This window comes from Siphateles boraxobius, unplaced genomic scaffold (assembly GCF_051911475.1).
Source record: "Siphateles boraxobius isolate OS27281-9 unplaced genomic scaffold, OSU_SipBor_1 77, whole genome shotgun sequence".
NCBI lineage: Eukaryota > Metazoa > Chordata > Actinopteri > Cypriniformes > Leuciscidae > Siphateles > Siphateles boraxobius.
In genome coordinates this window covers 16,788,031-16,803,391 of record NW_027509205.1, presented here as the reverse complement: position 1 = coordinate 16,803,391, position 15,361 = coordinate 16,788,031, and the positions used below count along the sequence as shown (strand labels likewise).

At 38.5% G+C, this 15,361-nt stretch overlaps 1 protein-coding gene across 2 annotated transcripts in view; it reads left to right on the top strand.

Moving 5' to 3' along the window:
• Window positions 1-15,285, top strand: part of spryd3 (SPRY domain containing 3) — a 57,527-nt gene extending 42,242 nt beyond the window's left edge. For both annotated transcript variants that reach the window (XM_077218724.1, XM_077218723.1), the window contains exons 8-11: window positions 3,959-4,016; window positions 11,261-11,380; window positions 11,541-11,674; window positions 12,966-15,285. In XM_077218724.1, coding sequence (XP_077074839.1) covers window positions 3,959-4,016; window positions 11,261-11,380; window positions 11,541-11,674; window positions 12,966-13,100 — 447 coding nt within the window. In that variant the 3' untranslated portion in view covers window positions 13,101-15,285. The remainder of the gene's footprint in view (window positions 1-3,958; window positions 4,017-11,260; window positions 11,381-11,540; window positions 11,675-12,965) is intronic.
• Window positions 15,286-15,361: the final 76 nt, after the last annotated feature.

Sequence of the window (15,361 nt, the reverse complement as noted above, 5' to 3'; positions counted from 1 at the left end):
GTCTGTCAGGAATTGAAAATTGATGGTTTGATGGTTGTGATATTGTTATCGCTGGATCTCAGTAAACAGTTATTTTAATTAAAGATTACAAGGTCACATGAATTTAAAAAAAAAATAATGATATGCACAAATAAATCATTTATAATTAATACTGCAATATTACATTTAAAAAAATAACAATTGTCAATTTTAATTTAATTGTGACTAACAATTTGGATCTTTTGAAGATTTTATGGTGTATTATGAATGCATTAAAATGCTTTTTAGAGTACATTACATATACAGGCTTCAAGGGAATTGTTGCTACAATTTTTTTATGTAAATAGGCTTTAATAGTCTCTTCAAATGACAACAGAGAAATACCAAAAATATCTTTTTGCATGTTAATTGCATCTCAGATCTTATCAAAATATTGTCTTCTCCTCGTGTTTGTGCTGGCATGATGTATCTGTATATATAAAAAACATAACCTTTGCTGCTATGTGACTGCAATTCTTAAACCTAAAACAATGAGCTGTGTTGCTGTAATCGTTTTCTGGCTATACACGGGTTTCTTATATACAAACAATACCGGATGCGCGCGCATCCAGGGGCAAAAAAAACGCTATCTGTTATGCCGGGTTCTGTAAAAGAACATTGTAATTAACATAGATTTCCCATTGTTTGTAATTTCTTGTTGACTCAATAATAAATTGCAATTTCAGAGTTGGATCTGTTTGTTTGTGTTTCATATTAATATAACATTATGTAAAACGTCCAACTGTTTACGAATCAAAATCCGGACATACTGTGATGCATGTATGAATTATCATGTTAGACTAAGTTAGTAATGTAATAGCCTCTATAGAGCCCGAATTTGCTTTTATATAAGTTAACCTTGTTTACGTTACTTTACGACCTGCAACATATCATGACTGCACACATATAACGTTACTTTACTGTAAATCAAAGATTTGACGATTGATTATGTGGGAAGTAGTACCTCCGACCGTGACGATTATATTAAAAAACTTACTCTCAGCAATGGTGAGATCTTGCCGGATCCCTACCCAATACCTGACGATCTTTGGATTGTGGATGACAAGAAGTGGCCAGCAATTGTATGGCCTGATATATATATAATTGTCTAATTCAGACACCAAGTGTGTATACAAGAGAAATGATTAGAGCGTACAAATCCCTTGATGCATACAACTACGTGCTATGTGGTCATGTGCAGCTTGTCAAATACTTTGATGCTGCACTGGATTTCTGTGTGTTGAGGTCAGATGTGCTCCCTAGTCAAAGGCAAGGCATTAAAGCCAAGCCTTGTGATGCCTGGGTGTATGTCCATAAGGGCCTTGGTCACATCCTTACGGCTAACTGCAAATGCATGGCATGGTACGTCTATCAAAATGTATCTGCCATCAGAAACCCTTTACTCCGGTATGAAGACCGCGGGTCTTTTGCCCCCTGGCTGCGTGCGCAAGCAGTGATGACGTCGCAGAGAAATCCATGTATAGAGCTCAATTGTCTCTCCACCACATTAAAGGGATAGTTCACCCAAAAATGAAAATTCTGTCAGTATTGACTCACCCTCATGTTGTTCCAACCACGTAAGACCTTCGTTCATCTTCGGAACACGAATTAAGATATTTTTGATGAAATCTGAGAGCTGGATCACTCCTCCATAGGCTTCTTCAGGGATTGAAACTTGCCAGTCCCGAAAAGTTATTAAAGACATCGTTAAAATAGTCCAAGTGACGCATCAGTGCCATATTAAGGGGCAATGCCAATCTGTTTTATAATGTTTGGCAACCTTTTCTTGACTACCTTCCTGGTGATCTTGCTGGTTTGCTGCAGGATGGGAGACCACATTTTGTCTTCACCAATAAGTCATAAATTCTTTTGAAATTTCCCTTTTTTTTTTTTTACTTTTTTTTTTTTTATGTATGTGTTTTGTTGTAAACAATAATGTAGATTATGTGACGTAACATGTGATGTGCAATTTGTGTGTGAAAATTATTATTTTTCTTTTTTTTTTTTTTTTTTTTTTTTTTTTTTTTTCTCCCTGTTTTGTATGTTGGTAATAGCTGGGCTTGTTTGTTTATTGTTTGTGTAAAATCAATAAAATATATTTAAAAAAAAAAAAAAAAAAAATTAGTCCAAGTGACTACAGCGCCTCAATCCTAAGTTTATCAAACGACGAGAATACTTTTTGTGCACAAAAACAAACATAAATAACGACTTTATTTCAACTATTAATTTCCTTCTCTTTGGGCCTCTAGTCAGTTAAACTAGTGTAATTGCGTAGAGCTACGTCACACGTAGGCTTACTATTGGCCGAAGCCGGTCATGTTGGTGATGCGTGTGACGTACAACAACAGATCATACGCTGTTAAATAAAGGTGTCACGATTTTCGATTTTAAATCGAAATCGATCGAAATTAATTCACAATCTCAAAAATCGAAATAAAAAATGGAATCATCGATGCTGCCACGCCCCCATGTTGCGCCCGTGATGGAAAGTTTTACTGACTCTATTGTTCAATCTCGTTCATCAAAATTAACAAATCTTTTTTCTAGTCATTTCAGGGGCTTTAAATGTTATACTTTTAACAGGCAAATTCCCCGAACACATCCACCTACGCAATCTTGATCATATTCTGAATTAAGAAATCATTATGATGCAGTCAAAAATAATTTACAGGGAACATTAATAATTACTCGATCTTCCGAGTCTTTTGTTCATTTGTCACGTGACAGAGGCAATGAACGGATCGTTCATGAACGACTCATCACGTCGCGGAAAAAAAACACACGTGTTGAAAGGCTGTCTACACTAACTTAGATTCTATGCCCGAGGCCCCGAGCCCGAACTAGGCCCGACCCGGGACGATATTTCCCGTCACTATCCTCTACCCTCGGGCCGGGCTCTTGATCTACAGACGTGCACTCCCAACGCAATAGAGTACGGCGTGGGACTAGATTTGATGGCCGAGTGCGAGCACGGGCGATAATGCACTCACTCTGTGTGTGCAGGAGAATAAAACATATAAAACTAATACATTTTTATTTATCTGTTGCAGAAATGCAACAAGAACAACTAAAACAAAATAGAAACTATTTACAGGCCAGAGTTTCTATTTAAAACATGTTTGCAGCGTTGAGCGATTTAGCTAGACTCCTCACCGCTCAAAACTGACTTTTTGTTCAGTGCTGAATTCTGCAAGCTGGCAAATCCTCTAATTATAACAAACAAAGTGTAGGCTATATATTATGAAAGATTCATTGTGCAGTCAGCTTCATTGATAATAACAGAGATGTGTGAGATCGCGATGAACTGATGTCAGCTTTTTAGGAGCAACAGCAACCTGTGCTTAAAAAAAAAAGTAAAAATCGAGAATCGAATCGAACCGTGACCTTAGAATCGAAAATGTAATCGAATCGAGGATTTGGAGAATCGTGACACCCCTACTGTTAAACTAGTAACCTGACTTAAGGCCCAGAGAGAAGGAAATGAATAGTTTAAATAAACTTGTTATTTTTGCTTTTTTTTGCGCACAAAAGGTGTTCTCGTCGTTTGATAAACTTAATATTGAGCCACTGTAGTCACTTGGACTATTTTAACGATGTCTTTAGTAACTTTTCGAGGCCGGCAAGTTCAATCCCTCAAGAAGCCTATGGACTAGTATGGAGGAATGATCCAGCTCTCAGATTCCATCAAAAATATCTTAATTCGTGTTCCGAAGATGAACGAAGGTCTTACGGGGTTGGAACAACATGAGGGTGAGTAAATACTGACAGAAATTTCATTTTTGGGTGAACTATCCCTTTAATATGAAAGTGTTGAGTGAGATTGTTGAAAGTGAAAGCTTCGCAAGTTCGTGTTTGCAGTAAATCCATCATTGGTATCTATAAAACCAGACTGTTGTCTAATTATTAGAATTTGTGTTTTATTCTTCCTCTCTTTTGTCAGGATTACCCAAAGAACAGGCATCCGGGCTGGAGTCGAGGTTCTGTTGCATATCACGCAGGTGAGTTGTTGATCATTTTCAAAGATCTTGTCGTTAGAACAGTCAGAATGTTTACATGAACCGTTATTTTCGAGCTACAGTATTTTGTTTGTGTAGCCAATCTAGTCTAAATGCATAATACAATGCATAATCAAATAGTTTGAAGGATTGAATGCACATAGTGCTTAAACTTTTTTGTCACATACGCACTATTGGTGTGTTCAAGACCTTGACATTTTCGGATATATGAGTTAGGAAGTCGTAATTACGACATCAGATGAGTTCAAGTCACTTGGTTGGAGGAGGATGGCAATGTACTACCTTTTCTACAAAGATCAGCAAGATTTTTAACTCCACAAAATGACGAATAATGAATGCACATAAGCAGTGTTTTTAATTTATGTTTTACTAATTTATGAAGGTGCAGTAAATTTATCACAGCATCATAATTTTACAGTACTTTCGCATTTTTACATGAAACTTAGCTAGCTTTATTAATTTAATTAATTCCAACAAATTTACAATCAATACAGATGCAGCATCTGTTAGGGAACATGGGGTAATGGCAGTTTCTTTCAGTTTTTTCTCCTCTGATTGGCCTAAAACAGAGGTTTTTCAGATTTTCCATATCTGTGTTATTTACGATAATAATTTTATTTACGACTCTTTGCAGCCTTTTGCCACTGCCTGTTACGTTCTGGATCCTTCACTAAACGTTTACTCTTTGAATTTTTGTACCTGAACAATACAGGTTGACATGGTTATGACAAAGTTTGCTACAAAGTATTTCCTACTAAAGCAAAGCGATATTTGACTATGGTAAGCGTATCCATAGCAGACTGGTGGGAGTGGCCTTGGACGGCAACAGTAACCAGTGCATTAAGGGTGTTGGAAGTTTTCCTTCCTATTTGGCAAGGTAGCACTAGTCAGGTAGCACCGATTTTAAAAAAAAAATCTGCTTTTCTACTGCTTAGGCAGCCAAGTTTTATTGAAAACCCATTTTGCCAGTGAAGTACCCAATTAAAGAAAGTTCCACTCTCCAAAGTTGTGGCGTTATAAATATGATCTATCTGTCACGACTTGAACACATCTTAAGCCCAGGCCAATTGTAGCCTGATGAACATGAACACATGCTGGACACCGTGATCTTAAAACACGTTTGTTCACTAATGAATAAAAGTACAAACAGTAGAGCAATGTATTCAAACCATCTGAATGGTGCTATTATTGCTCATTTGCCAGGTTACAATCACATTCTGTAGATCTGTTAGCCCGACATCGCAAAAATTCCATTGCCATGATTTAATTCCGACTAAGGACATATAAAAAAATATATACATATATCTGTTTTAGTCCGAAATCTAAAATTAAACTTTCATGTAATGTAGAAGTCCCATATAAAATTATTTTTATACACACATCCATATCCTGTTTACATAAAGTTTGTTTTGTTTTCTCCATTTTGTCATCTCTGGTTGTATTCCTATCACAGGTTACGCATGGATTACCCAGGATTCCTGCAGGTGGTGACTTTTTTTTATGCTTTATTATTTGGCTCCTCTTCTCTTTTCAAGCCTACACATCTATGGGCACCATCTCTACCTTGTGTGGAGGTCCTGGATGATGATAAGAGGAGTGTAGAGATGAGATCAGTGTGTTGATTAGAAGAAAATCCTCTTGAAAATGGCATGAGGATAAATAGCCCTATCTCACTCCACAGGTCCCATCTTTCAAAACAGCTCAAAGGAAGTCAATATCGGATAAGATTGCCTCTCAATGTAAAGATGGCAATCTTTATACTCAACCCCTTCATGCCTTCATGCCACTCCACATAACAGATTAGTCACTGAGTATCATCCTGAATGAAACTGTGCTTCTGTGGTGACTCAGAGCCTATTGTTTAAGGGTGAGGGATTTTGCCTGTAAGCCAGATAAACAGTGACGGTTCAGATTGTTTGATATATATATATAATGTAATGTGGCAACGTTACTTCCTTTAGTGTGTTATTTGGGTTGTTGCTGCAACAATAGAGATGTTATAATGCACTCATTAATCTTTTCTGATAGACTGGACATTGATAGATCTGTTTTCCAATACACTACTACCAGATCAGTGAAAATCGCTGTGCAATTCTTGTGACTTTAACTACTTCAATTTGACATTAACATACCGTTGGATATACTTGAAGTTTTTGTATGTGTTTATTTATTTATAACAACCGATACTCAATGTTTAATTGTGCATTACTATTCCTTACATTTTTACGTTTAGATTACATTAGGGATGTGGCCGAAGCCGAATACTGTGTTCGGTAAGGAAATTACTCATTCTACGGAGCTCCTAAAGGAACAGGGTGATGGGAGAAAATATGAGATGGGAAGAAAAATTATATTTCAATGCTTTTGCGGTTTCTCGCAATGATATAGTTGGGTATATTGTATATAATTTGCGGGAATCAGGGCGTCACTATCAATAAGCAGGATATTGAAATTGCTTTTGAATGCGCGCTTGCTTTTTTACTTTTACTTTCAAATTCGGGATCAACCATACTCTGAGTATAGGGAGCGGCAGTACTGACCACACTTAGAAAATATTTCTCAATGACGCTCAGGATCTGCTGCACATTATATCCTCCAACAACATCCTGTCAGTCATCTCTCCTTACTGTCTTCACGTGATAAGTGAAATCTGATGTACTGTAATGTAGCAAGCCTAACCATGTGCCTTCAGGGGCTTCGTAGAGTGTTACTCATTTTCTGTGCCTTTCTGAATTCGCAATTAGGCTTAGAGCACATCCGTATTTGCCATCATCTAATGCTTACTTAAACTTCAATAACTCTAATAATATAAAAACATTGTTAAATACAGTATATAATATGAAGCAAATCTCAAAATAAATATCCAGTTTCATAGCACATTGTATTTCATGATGATAAATTCATTGAATTCATTTAGTTTAAAATACATTTTAAATTTGGAGATATATATATTTGTAAATATATGTATATATACATAATATGCATACATTTATAGCTATGTGCTTTTTAGACAAATTGTTGAATTACATTTTTTTATTAATTTTAAATATATATATATATATATATATATATTCATTTATAGATCTTAAAATATAAATATTTATATATGTTTGTGTTAGATATAGATAGATAAAAATATATAAACTTGAAATACAAATATTATATTTTATATCAAAATAACTATATATATACTTTTTCTTTTCTTTTTTTAAAGCACATATATGTATATATGTATGTGTATTTATAAATGTATGTGTATTTTTCTTAGCATTAGTATCCTCTATTTAATGGTTGACCATAACGTGACAATAATTATTCTATCGATCCAAATTTTGTGCATCCAACGGTGCATCCATAGTGATGGAAGTTTGTTTATTTCCTAGTGAATTCACCCAGGTCTTGTGTTCTTCTTGACTGTGAAGAATTCAGCCATATCATCACTCGCATCAGGGCGATTTAGTTTGTCAAGCCCTCTTGTCAGCTTTTGCGGAGCTGCATTTATGGGGCATATCTTTTCTGCGCCTCATTGCGGCACCCGCTGATGGAGGTCTGACATTGCCACAGAAGCGGGTCAGATTAGGGGGGCATGACTCATTGTCTTGCCCTGATCTATAAGAGGCCCGCATCTATGACTCATAATCCAGTTAGTCATCACGTAGAGACGCGTTACGGCCACTGATATGTCGCTCTGAGGGTCAGTGTCCTCACGCGCATCATAGCCAAGGACAGAGGGGCTATTATAATCTCATTTGGATTGAGAAATGAAGTCGGAAGTCGTGTGATACGTCTTTTTTTTTTAAAGTTTTGAACACAGATTTTATGCCGTATACGATCCCCTTTCCTGTTATAATTCATCTTCTGACTGTGCGAAGTGTGCCAAAATAGTTGACAGAGTGATAAAAATAGTGATTTGGGGTAAAGCGACTATGTTCAGTTCACGTTTGGTAATGCAATAGGGTACGTGACCTTTCCCTGTTTAGGTTACTTTAAAATGTTGACGACAAGCAAATAGTTTTTCCTTTCTGAGCGCCCAGGCTCATAAAACTGCCTTCTTGTTTGCGGAAGCAAGTCTACATTCCCGGTCTTTTCCAGAAAACAGCTCTGACATTCGAGGAAAGCCCTCTCTGCACTCCGGTGTAGCGTTTCCTGCCAGAGAGCCTGAAAGCTCAGGCTTGGTGAAAGCGTGTGCCCAAGCCCCCGTCTATTTTTAGTCGCCTTCCTCTCCCACAGTGGTCGTGGAGTGTGGTGTTGGGACAGAGGCCCACATGGGAATCATAATGATGCAGTGTTTTCATCTCCCTCCGCGTGTTCAGATAGGGATTGTTTAAACAGTATCCTGAGCTGGGAACGGGTCCCATGACAACTCGACAAATATTTACCAGCCACACACTGCAATAAGTTTTTTTTGTCTGCAGGTTACCTTTCCGTGTTTTTCTTAAACTTGCTCTTGATTGTTGTTGTCTCTTTGTTTTGTTATCTTCTTATATAAGGAGAATTTCGACTTAGGAAAAAAGAATTGTACAGAGGCATGAAAGCACATCTCCTTTCATCCTGTCAGTTTCTGGATGAAGAGTATAAGTCTTCTCTGGATCATTAAGAGCAAATGTGTGAGGAATGCAGCATTAGTGCTTGCTTATTCAGGTTCACTTCAGGTCTTCACAGTGCTCTGATGCCAAGCACTAACTTTATCATTGCTTCTTTATGTCCTAAAATTCATTCAGATGATGAGTTGTTACCTCCGTCATTGTACTATAAATGAATCACCCAAAAAAGAGGCTTTAAAAAGATAATCAGATTAGATACAGAAACGCATATTATGAAATATGAGCTCTAGCACTCATTTTACCTACAGTGATACTGTCCAACAGCGACACCAGCAGATTATGATTCTGGTGGAGGTGAGACTCAAATTAATAGGGCACCTTTGGTCCTGTGACTCATGACATCTGTGTTTACCATGGATTTGCTGATTTAATGGTCTGAAAAGAGATATACAGGTGCTGGTCATATAATTAGAATATCATCAAAAAGTTGATTTATTTCAGTAATTCCATTCAAAAAGTGAAATTTGGATATTATATTCATTCATTACACACAGACTGATATATTTCAAGTGTTCGTTCCTTTTAATTTTGATGATTATAACTGACGACAAATGAAAACCCCCAAATCAGTATCTCAGAAAATTAGAATATTGTGAAAAGGTTCAATATTGAAGACACCTGGTGCCACACTCTAATCAGCTAATTAACTCAAAACACCCGCAGAGGCTTTTAAATGGTCTCTCAGTCTAGTTCTGTAGGCTACACAATCATGGGGAAGACTGCTGACTTGACAGCTGCCCAAAAGACGACCATTGACATCTTGCACAAGGAGGGCAAGAGACAAAAGGTCATTACTAAAGAGGCTGGGTGTTCACAGAGCTCTGTGTCCGAGCACATTAATAGAGAGGCGAAGGGAAGGAAAAGATGTGGTAGAAAAAGTGTACAAGCAATAGGGATAACCGCACCCTGGAGAGGATTGTGAAACAAAACCCATACAAAAATGTGGGGGAGATTCACAAAGAGTGGACTGCAGCTGGAGTCAGTGTTTAAAGAACTACCACGCACAGACGTTTGCAAGACATGGGTTTCAGCTGTCGCATTACTTGTGTCAAGCCACTCTTGAACAAAACACAGCGTCAGAAGCGTCTCGCCTGGGCTAAAGACAAAAAGGACTGGACTGCTGCTGAGTGGTCCAAAGTTATGTTCTCTGATGAAAGTAAATTTTGCATTTCCTTTGGAAATCAAGGTCCCAGAGTCTGGAGGATGAGAGGAGAGGCACAGAATCCACGTTGCTTGAAGTCCAGTGTAAAGTTTCCACAGTCAGTGATGGTTTGGGGTGCCATGTCATCTGCTGGTGTTGGTCCACTGTGTTTTCTGAGGTCAACGCAGCCGTCTACCAGGAAGTTTTAGAGCACTTCATGCTTCCTCCTGCTGACCAACTTTATGGAGATGCAGATTTCATTTTCCAACAGGACTTGGCACCAGCACACAGTGCCAAAGCTACCAGAACCTGGTTTAAGGACCATGGTAACCCTGTTCCTAATTGGCCAGCAAACTCGCCTGACCTTAACCCTATGGAAAATCTATGGGGTATTGTGAAGAGGAAGATGCAATACGCTAGACCCAACAATGCAGAAGAGCTGAAGGCCACTATCAGAGCAACCTAGGCTCTCATAACACCTGAGCAGTGCCACAGACTGATCGAGTCCATGCCACGCCGCATTGCTGCAGTAATTCAGGCAAAAGGAGCCCCAACTAAGTATCGAGTGCTATACATGCTCCTACTTTTCATGTTCATACTTTTCAGTCTGCCAACATTTCTAAAAGTCCTTTTTTTGTATTGGTCTTAAAGGGTAACTTAACACTGAAACAACTTTTTTTAGTTAATGATCTGTAAGAATGGAGCTTAATAAATGCTGTTCTTTGATTTGAGTAATTTTTTTTACATTTGTGTATAAAGTGTTTTAATTTTCAAATATATGATTTAAAAACGTCTGAGTGCTGCCCTCTTCAGGTTAAACGGAAAGCTCCTGTAGTAGGGGTACTCTGTGATGTAGGGTACTCTATGACTGAACTCTGTCACGCGAGCTAACCTCGCCCTTGGCAGCCCCTGGTATAAAAGCATCTGGTTCCGTCAAAACTACTGTAGCGAGTCAGGAGTTGGAATTACGAGTATTTAAAACGATCGTCATGATGTGAGTGAGCATATATTTTTAATCACAATTTATGTTCCTTAGGCTAAAGTTAACACTGCCAGTGATTTCCCAGAATCTAAAGTGAAACTAAGTGCGTTCACACACTTCCTGTAAAGATCCCGTGAAGACACGTGAGGTCAGGATGTGACGTGTAACATACGCGTTGAAAACATGTACACTAATGCATCGCGTACCATTCCGACACACCCCTTACGGCATTGGGCCTGGCTTTTGTTCACACAGGGTGCATTCCGGGACTGATCCCGGCAATGTTACTAGGTCCCTATCCCGGCATCGATCCCGACATCAATCCCGGAACGTGTTTGCGTTCACACAGAAGGCACTCTAGCAATTTTACAGCAATTTGCCAGGATCAACGAGCCGTTTGAAAGGGGCTTATTCGAAATCTTGTGTATTTTGTTTTAATCTGTTGTATAAGAATTGTTTTTCTCCAAATATTCATAGTATATTCATATCTGCTCCATAGATGATGGGAAGATCTTCCATGGAAGTGGAGTAGGTGACCAGTTTGGCCCTCGCTGTTTCGAAGGAGACATCATGGGCTGTGGAATTATGTTTCCTCGCGACTACGTGCTGGACCATGAAGGTGAGAATACACATGTGGTCCTCAATAAAGGAGATGAGAAGAAGTTTCCTATTTTGCTCATTCTACTGCCAATACATACTTTGATCCATTTAGCATGCTTGTCAAGACTGTAGTCCAGGTTTTTTAGATGTCCATCCAGCTCAACATGTTTCTCTGTTAGATGAAATTGACGACTGGGATGCTGCTGATGTACTACCAAAGCAGGGGCGTGTCGAAAACTTACTGTATTTGAATGATGAAGAGGAGGAAGAGGGAGATGACCTAGAACAAGAACATGAGGGCCGGAAGGTTATGGTGAGTATTTTATATATATATATTATTCCGTTGATGGCAAAGCTGAATTTTCAGCAGGGTCATATGATCCTTCAGAAATTCTTATATTCTGATTTGGTGCTCAATTATCGTCAGTGTTTTAAACTCGAAGAAGATTAATGAATCAAGGGCTCTGTTTACATCTGGTATTAAGAAGCATTTTCATCAATCCGATCACAAGTGTATGGAGCTAAATACACTTCCACTTCCAGAAGTAGTCAAAAACACATTTGACCGGATTATACTTTCGTAGTGTAAACGGTCATGTGGTCGAATGCGTTCGAACAGCCACAAAAGATGCCAACTCTCTGCCTATTGACCTAATGCGTAAACATTATGGGAAGTGCGCTAGTCAGACGGGATTTAGACTTTGTCGGCTAGAGACCCAAGTTTGGTTTGAAGATGAAAAACGTACCAAACTCAATGTTCTCTCACCATTCCTGATTTCTAACACACACCTCACAGCATTCGGCTGGTCTTGTGGCTGTCAGAGCAGAAACTAAAGGTGCTTCTCTCCGTATATTTTTCTGTCGTCTCTGGGCGCATTCAAATGTAAATTGCACAAGCTTATTTTGCCCTTTAGATCGAAAGATCTGACGGAGCCCATACATTTGTCCGCCCATAGACCCTCCCTTCGAAGAAATCAAGACAGAAGTGTTTGAAAGTGGACAAAAAAGACCGATTAAAACACCAGGTGTAAACAGGAATGTGTCTCCCTCATCTACTTGTGATCCGATCGACCAAAACATCTTAATACCAGGTGTAAACAGGGCCAAGGTCTCCCAGTGGGACGTTACACGATCAGGATCGCTAGGTGCCAAAAATTGCACTGCATGACTCTGTAAATACCCAGTTTCCGGCCGTAGTCTGGTCAGTTTTCACCCCACTGGATAAGGCTTGCTTACAACTTGTGCAAGATTATGGATGACCTCGATGTGAAACTCTCTCATGAGAGGTGTCTTTTTAGGGTACAGTATATCCCAGATGGGGTCAAGACGAATTAGCATGCAGATATTTCAGTCACTCGTCTGGAAAGGCTTATTGGAAATAAAAGAACACAGTATACCCTCGGTGCTCAAAAAACAGATGTTTGCAAAGTGTTTTCTTGTGCTCATCTCGTGTCCTGAAGTAGCCTGGAGTTTTTGGCACTAGTGTGTACTAGGACTGTCTGATACCCTGTCTCAGCCCTGTATCTATGGAAATGCTGATTCACTCTCTTCCCTCTCCAGCTGTGGAAATGCTGACTCACTGTCGCCCCTCTGTGCTCATCTAGGTGTTCTTCACCCGGAACGGCAAGATAATCGGCAGGAGGGAGGTGGTGGTCCCGGTCGGAGGGTTCTACCCCACTATCGGGATGCTCAGCAGTGGGGAAAAGGTGAAGGTGGACCTCCATCCACTCAGCGGATAAAACAACCAGGAAAAGAGCTAGAAACTTGTGCTGAGATTTCTGTTATTTCTTTATCTCTGAAGGCACTTCAAAAAAGTTGAATCTGTCTAACACGTTCACTCCAGTGCATGTCTCGCGGTAGATCATATCTACAGCGTTCACCTCGGCTTAAAAACGGTTCACTGTGAAACCACAAATGTTTAATATTAGGCCTCAAAAGAACTGTTTCAATGGTGACTTAAATAATGTTGTACGAAGATACATTTAGTTTATTAAAAATGCATAGAAAATATTGAATTCTATATTTTTAATGTACTTGTACAAATGTAAATGTATGTATTGGCTGCTACACAAACATTTATTTTGCTAAATCAATCATGAATATTAATAAACAGACAGACACCCTAGAGAAAGTTAAAGATTAGGCATGAGGGGGTTGAATTATTATAATATTGTTAAAGTAACTTAACAGCTTTCCACAAGCACTCCCTCTCACAAATGACTTGTGAAGTTGGTGAAAGCATATTATGTTTGTTTTTGTTTTTTTCTTATTATTGTGATTTGTCTGAATGTCATATTTAATCAAGTGCCATTTTTTGCTGTAATTTTTTGTCTGAAAATGAGCGGTCGACGGGAATGTGCTTGCCAGTGAATAGCATGAATTAATTGCGATGTCAGCTGAGGCAAGTTGTATTGTCTCCGGTTGTACATCTTACACCGTCATCAGGAAAAGCCATACAGAAGCTCCAGACCAGAGTGGAAGACGACATCGCATCGGCTACTTTTTGTTTATTTGTCTATGAATGCATCTTTACAAATCAATTGAAGTTAATTTAGCCTTCATTCAGTAAATGTAAAATATTACTTTAGTTTGTGGACGTTTTATCAGATATTTCAGTGCAGCCGCCACTTTGGAGTCAGGTTTAAAACAATGGAGCTGTTTATTCAGGCATTGTCCACTGTAATGTGAACTCGTCCGGTTCACAAATGCCACAAGCACTTTAGAGATGCCTCAACTTACAGCTGGTAGTCGGATGGGCGAGCGGCCGTGATGCTGCCCTCCACACTTTTTGCATTTTGCACACCTCGCTGTTGCAATAATGCGCTTCCTATTCTGTTCTGTTACATATCACTTATGGAACAAAAAGCTTTCATATTACATGCGTTGCCAAATTTAATATCTAATTTTGTCCCTTTCAGTATGGTTTATCCTTCTTGTTTTATATAAATGGAATCTTTCAGTGATATTAAACGTTTCTCTATATTGCCCTGATTTAGGTGCCTCAGTTTCTTGAGTTGCATCCTAAAGTTTACTAGCCTAATATCAGGACATTGGTTATGTTTGTTTACTGCAGTGTATACTCTGTTTATAATTAAGTGATTTGTGCTCATTGGCTGCAGGAAATGCAAGGTCAAGATGAGTGCATTGCATTATGGGTCACCGCACCCAGTGCAGTGTGCACGTTTTGCCATTTTTAGGTGTGTTCTATGCATAAATGTTAATGCTATGCACAGTATTCTGCAGAAATGGAAATAGTATGCTATTCTGAATTTGCCATAATCTTATTTGACACATTAGTTTTCAAAGGGCATCATTGAATAATGGGCTTTGGTTTATTCATTTGAAAGATTATCAGTGGTTTATAATCCTGCATGTTTATCATAGACTGTTCTGCAACATTTGTTTTGAAATATATTCTGTGAGAATCATGAGGTTGTTAATGAAAAAAAGAGTCTCTTTAGAGAGAGGAATGGAAATCGGAGTAAACTAAAGCGCTTCAATTTAGTGGTGAAATGAATATTCCAGATCAGATCATTTAACATAAAGAATTGCTTGTGTTCCAGACATAAATTGACAGCATAGGGAAGCCAAAACCAAATACCTCTATCAGTTAAGCTTATTCAAAAAGCCAAGTGGTTGTCCTCTCCAAGATCATCTGAATTCTTCGACTGGAATGTGGTTGCTTGGCGCATAAATGGGTGATGATCGTTTCGTTTTGGGTTCACACAGTCTTACTAAATGTCGATTTGCATTGAAGATGTTGATACGTTGTTTTACTTGTAGCATGCACTCTTTTGCTAATGAGTATATAATGAAGAAATAGTTGTTTCCACACAAACTGTACTTGGGTTGCAGTGAAATTCCTTTTTATACATTTTCATGTAAGCACATTTCAAATAAACTTTAACCCATTTGATCCCACCAGATAAATGGTATGTATTGTGTACATATATACACACATATACTACATTTAATATCATGCAATGTTATGTATATATGC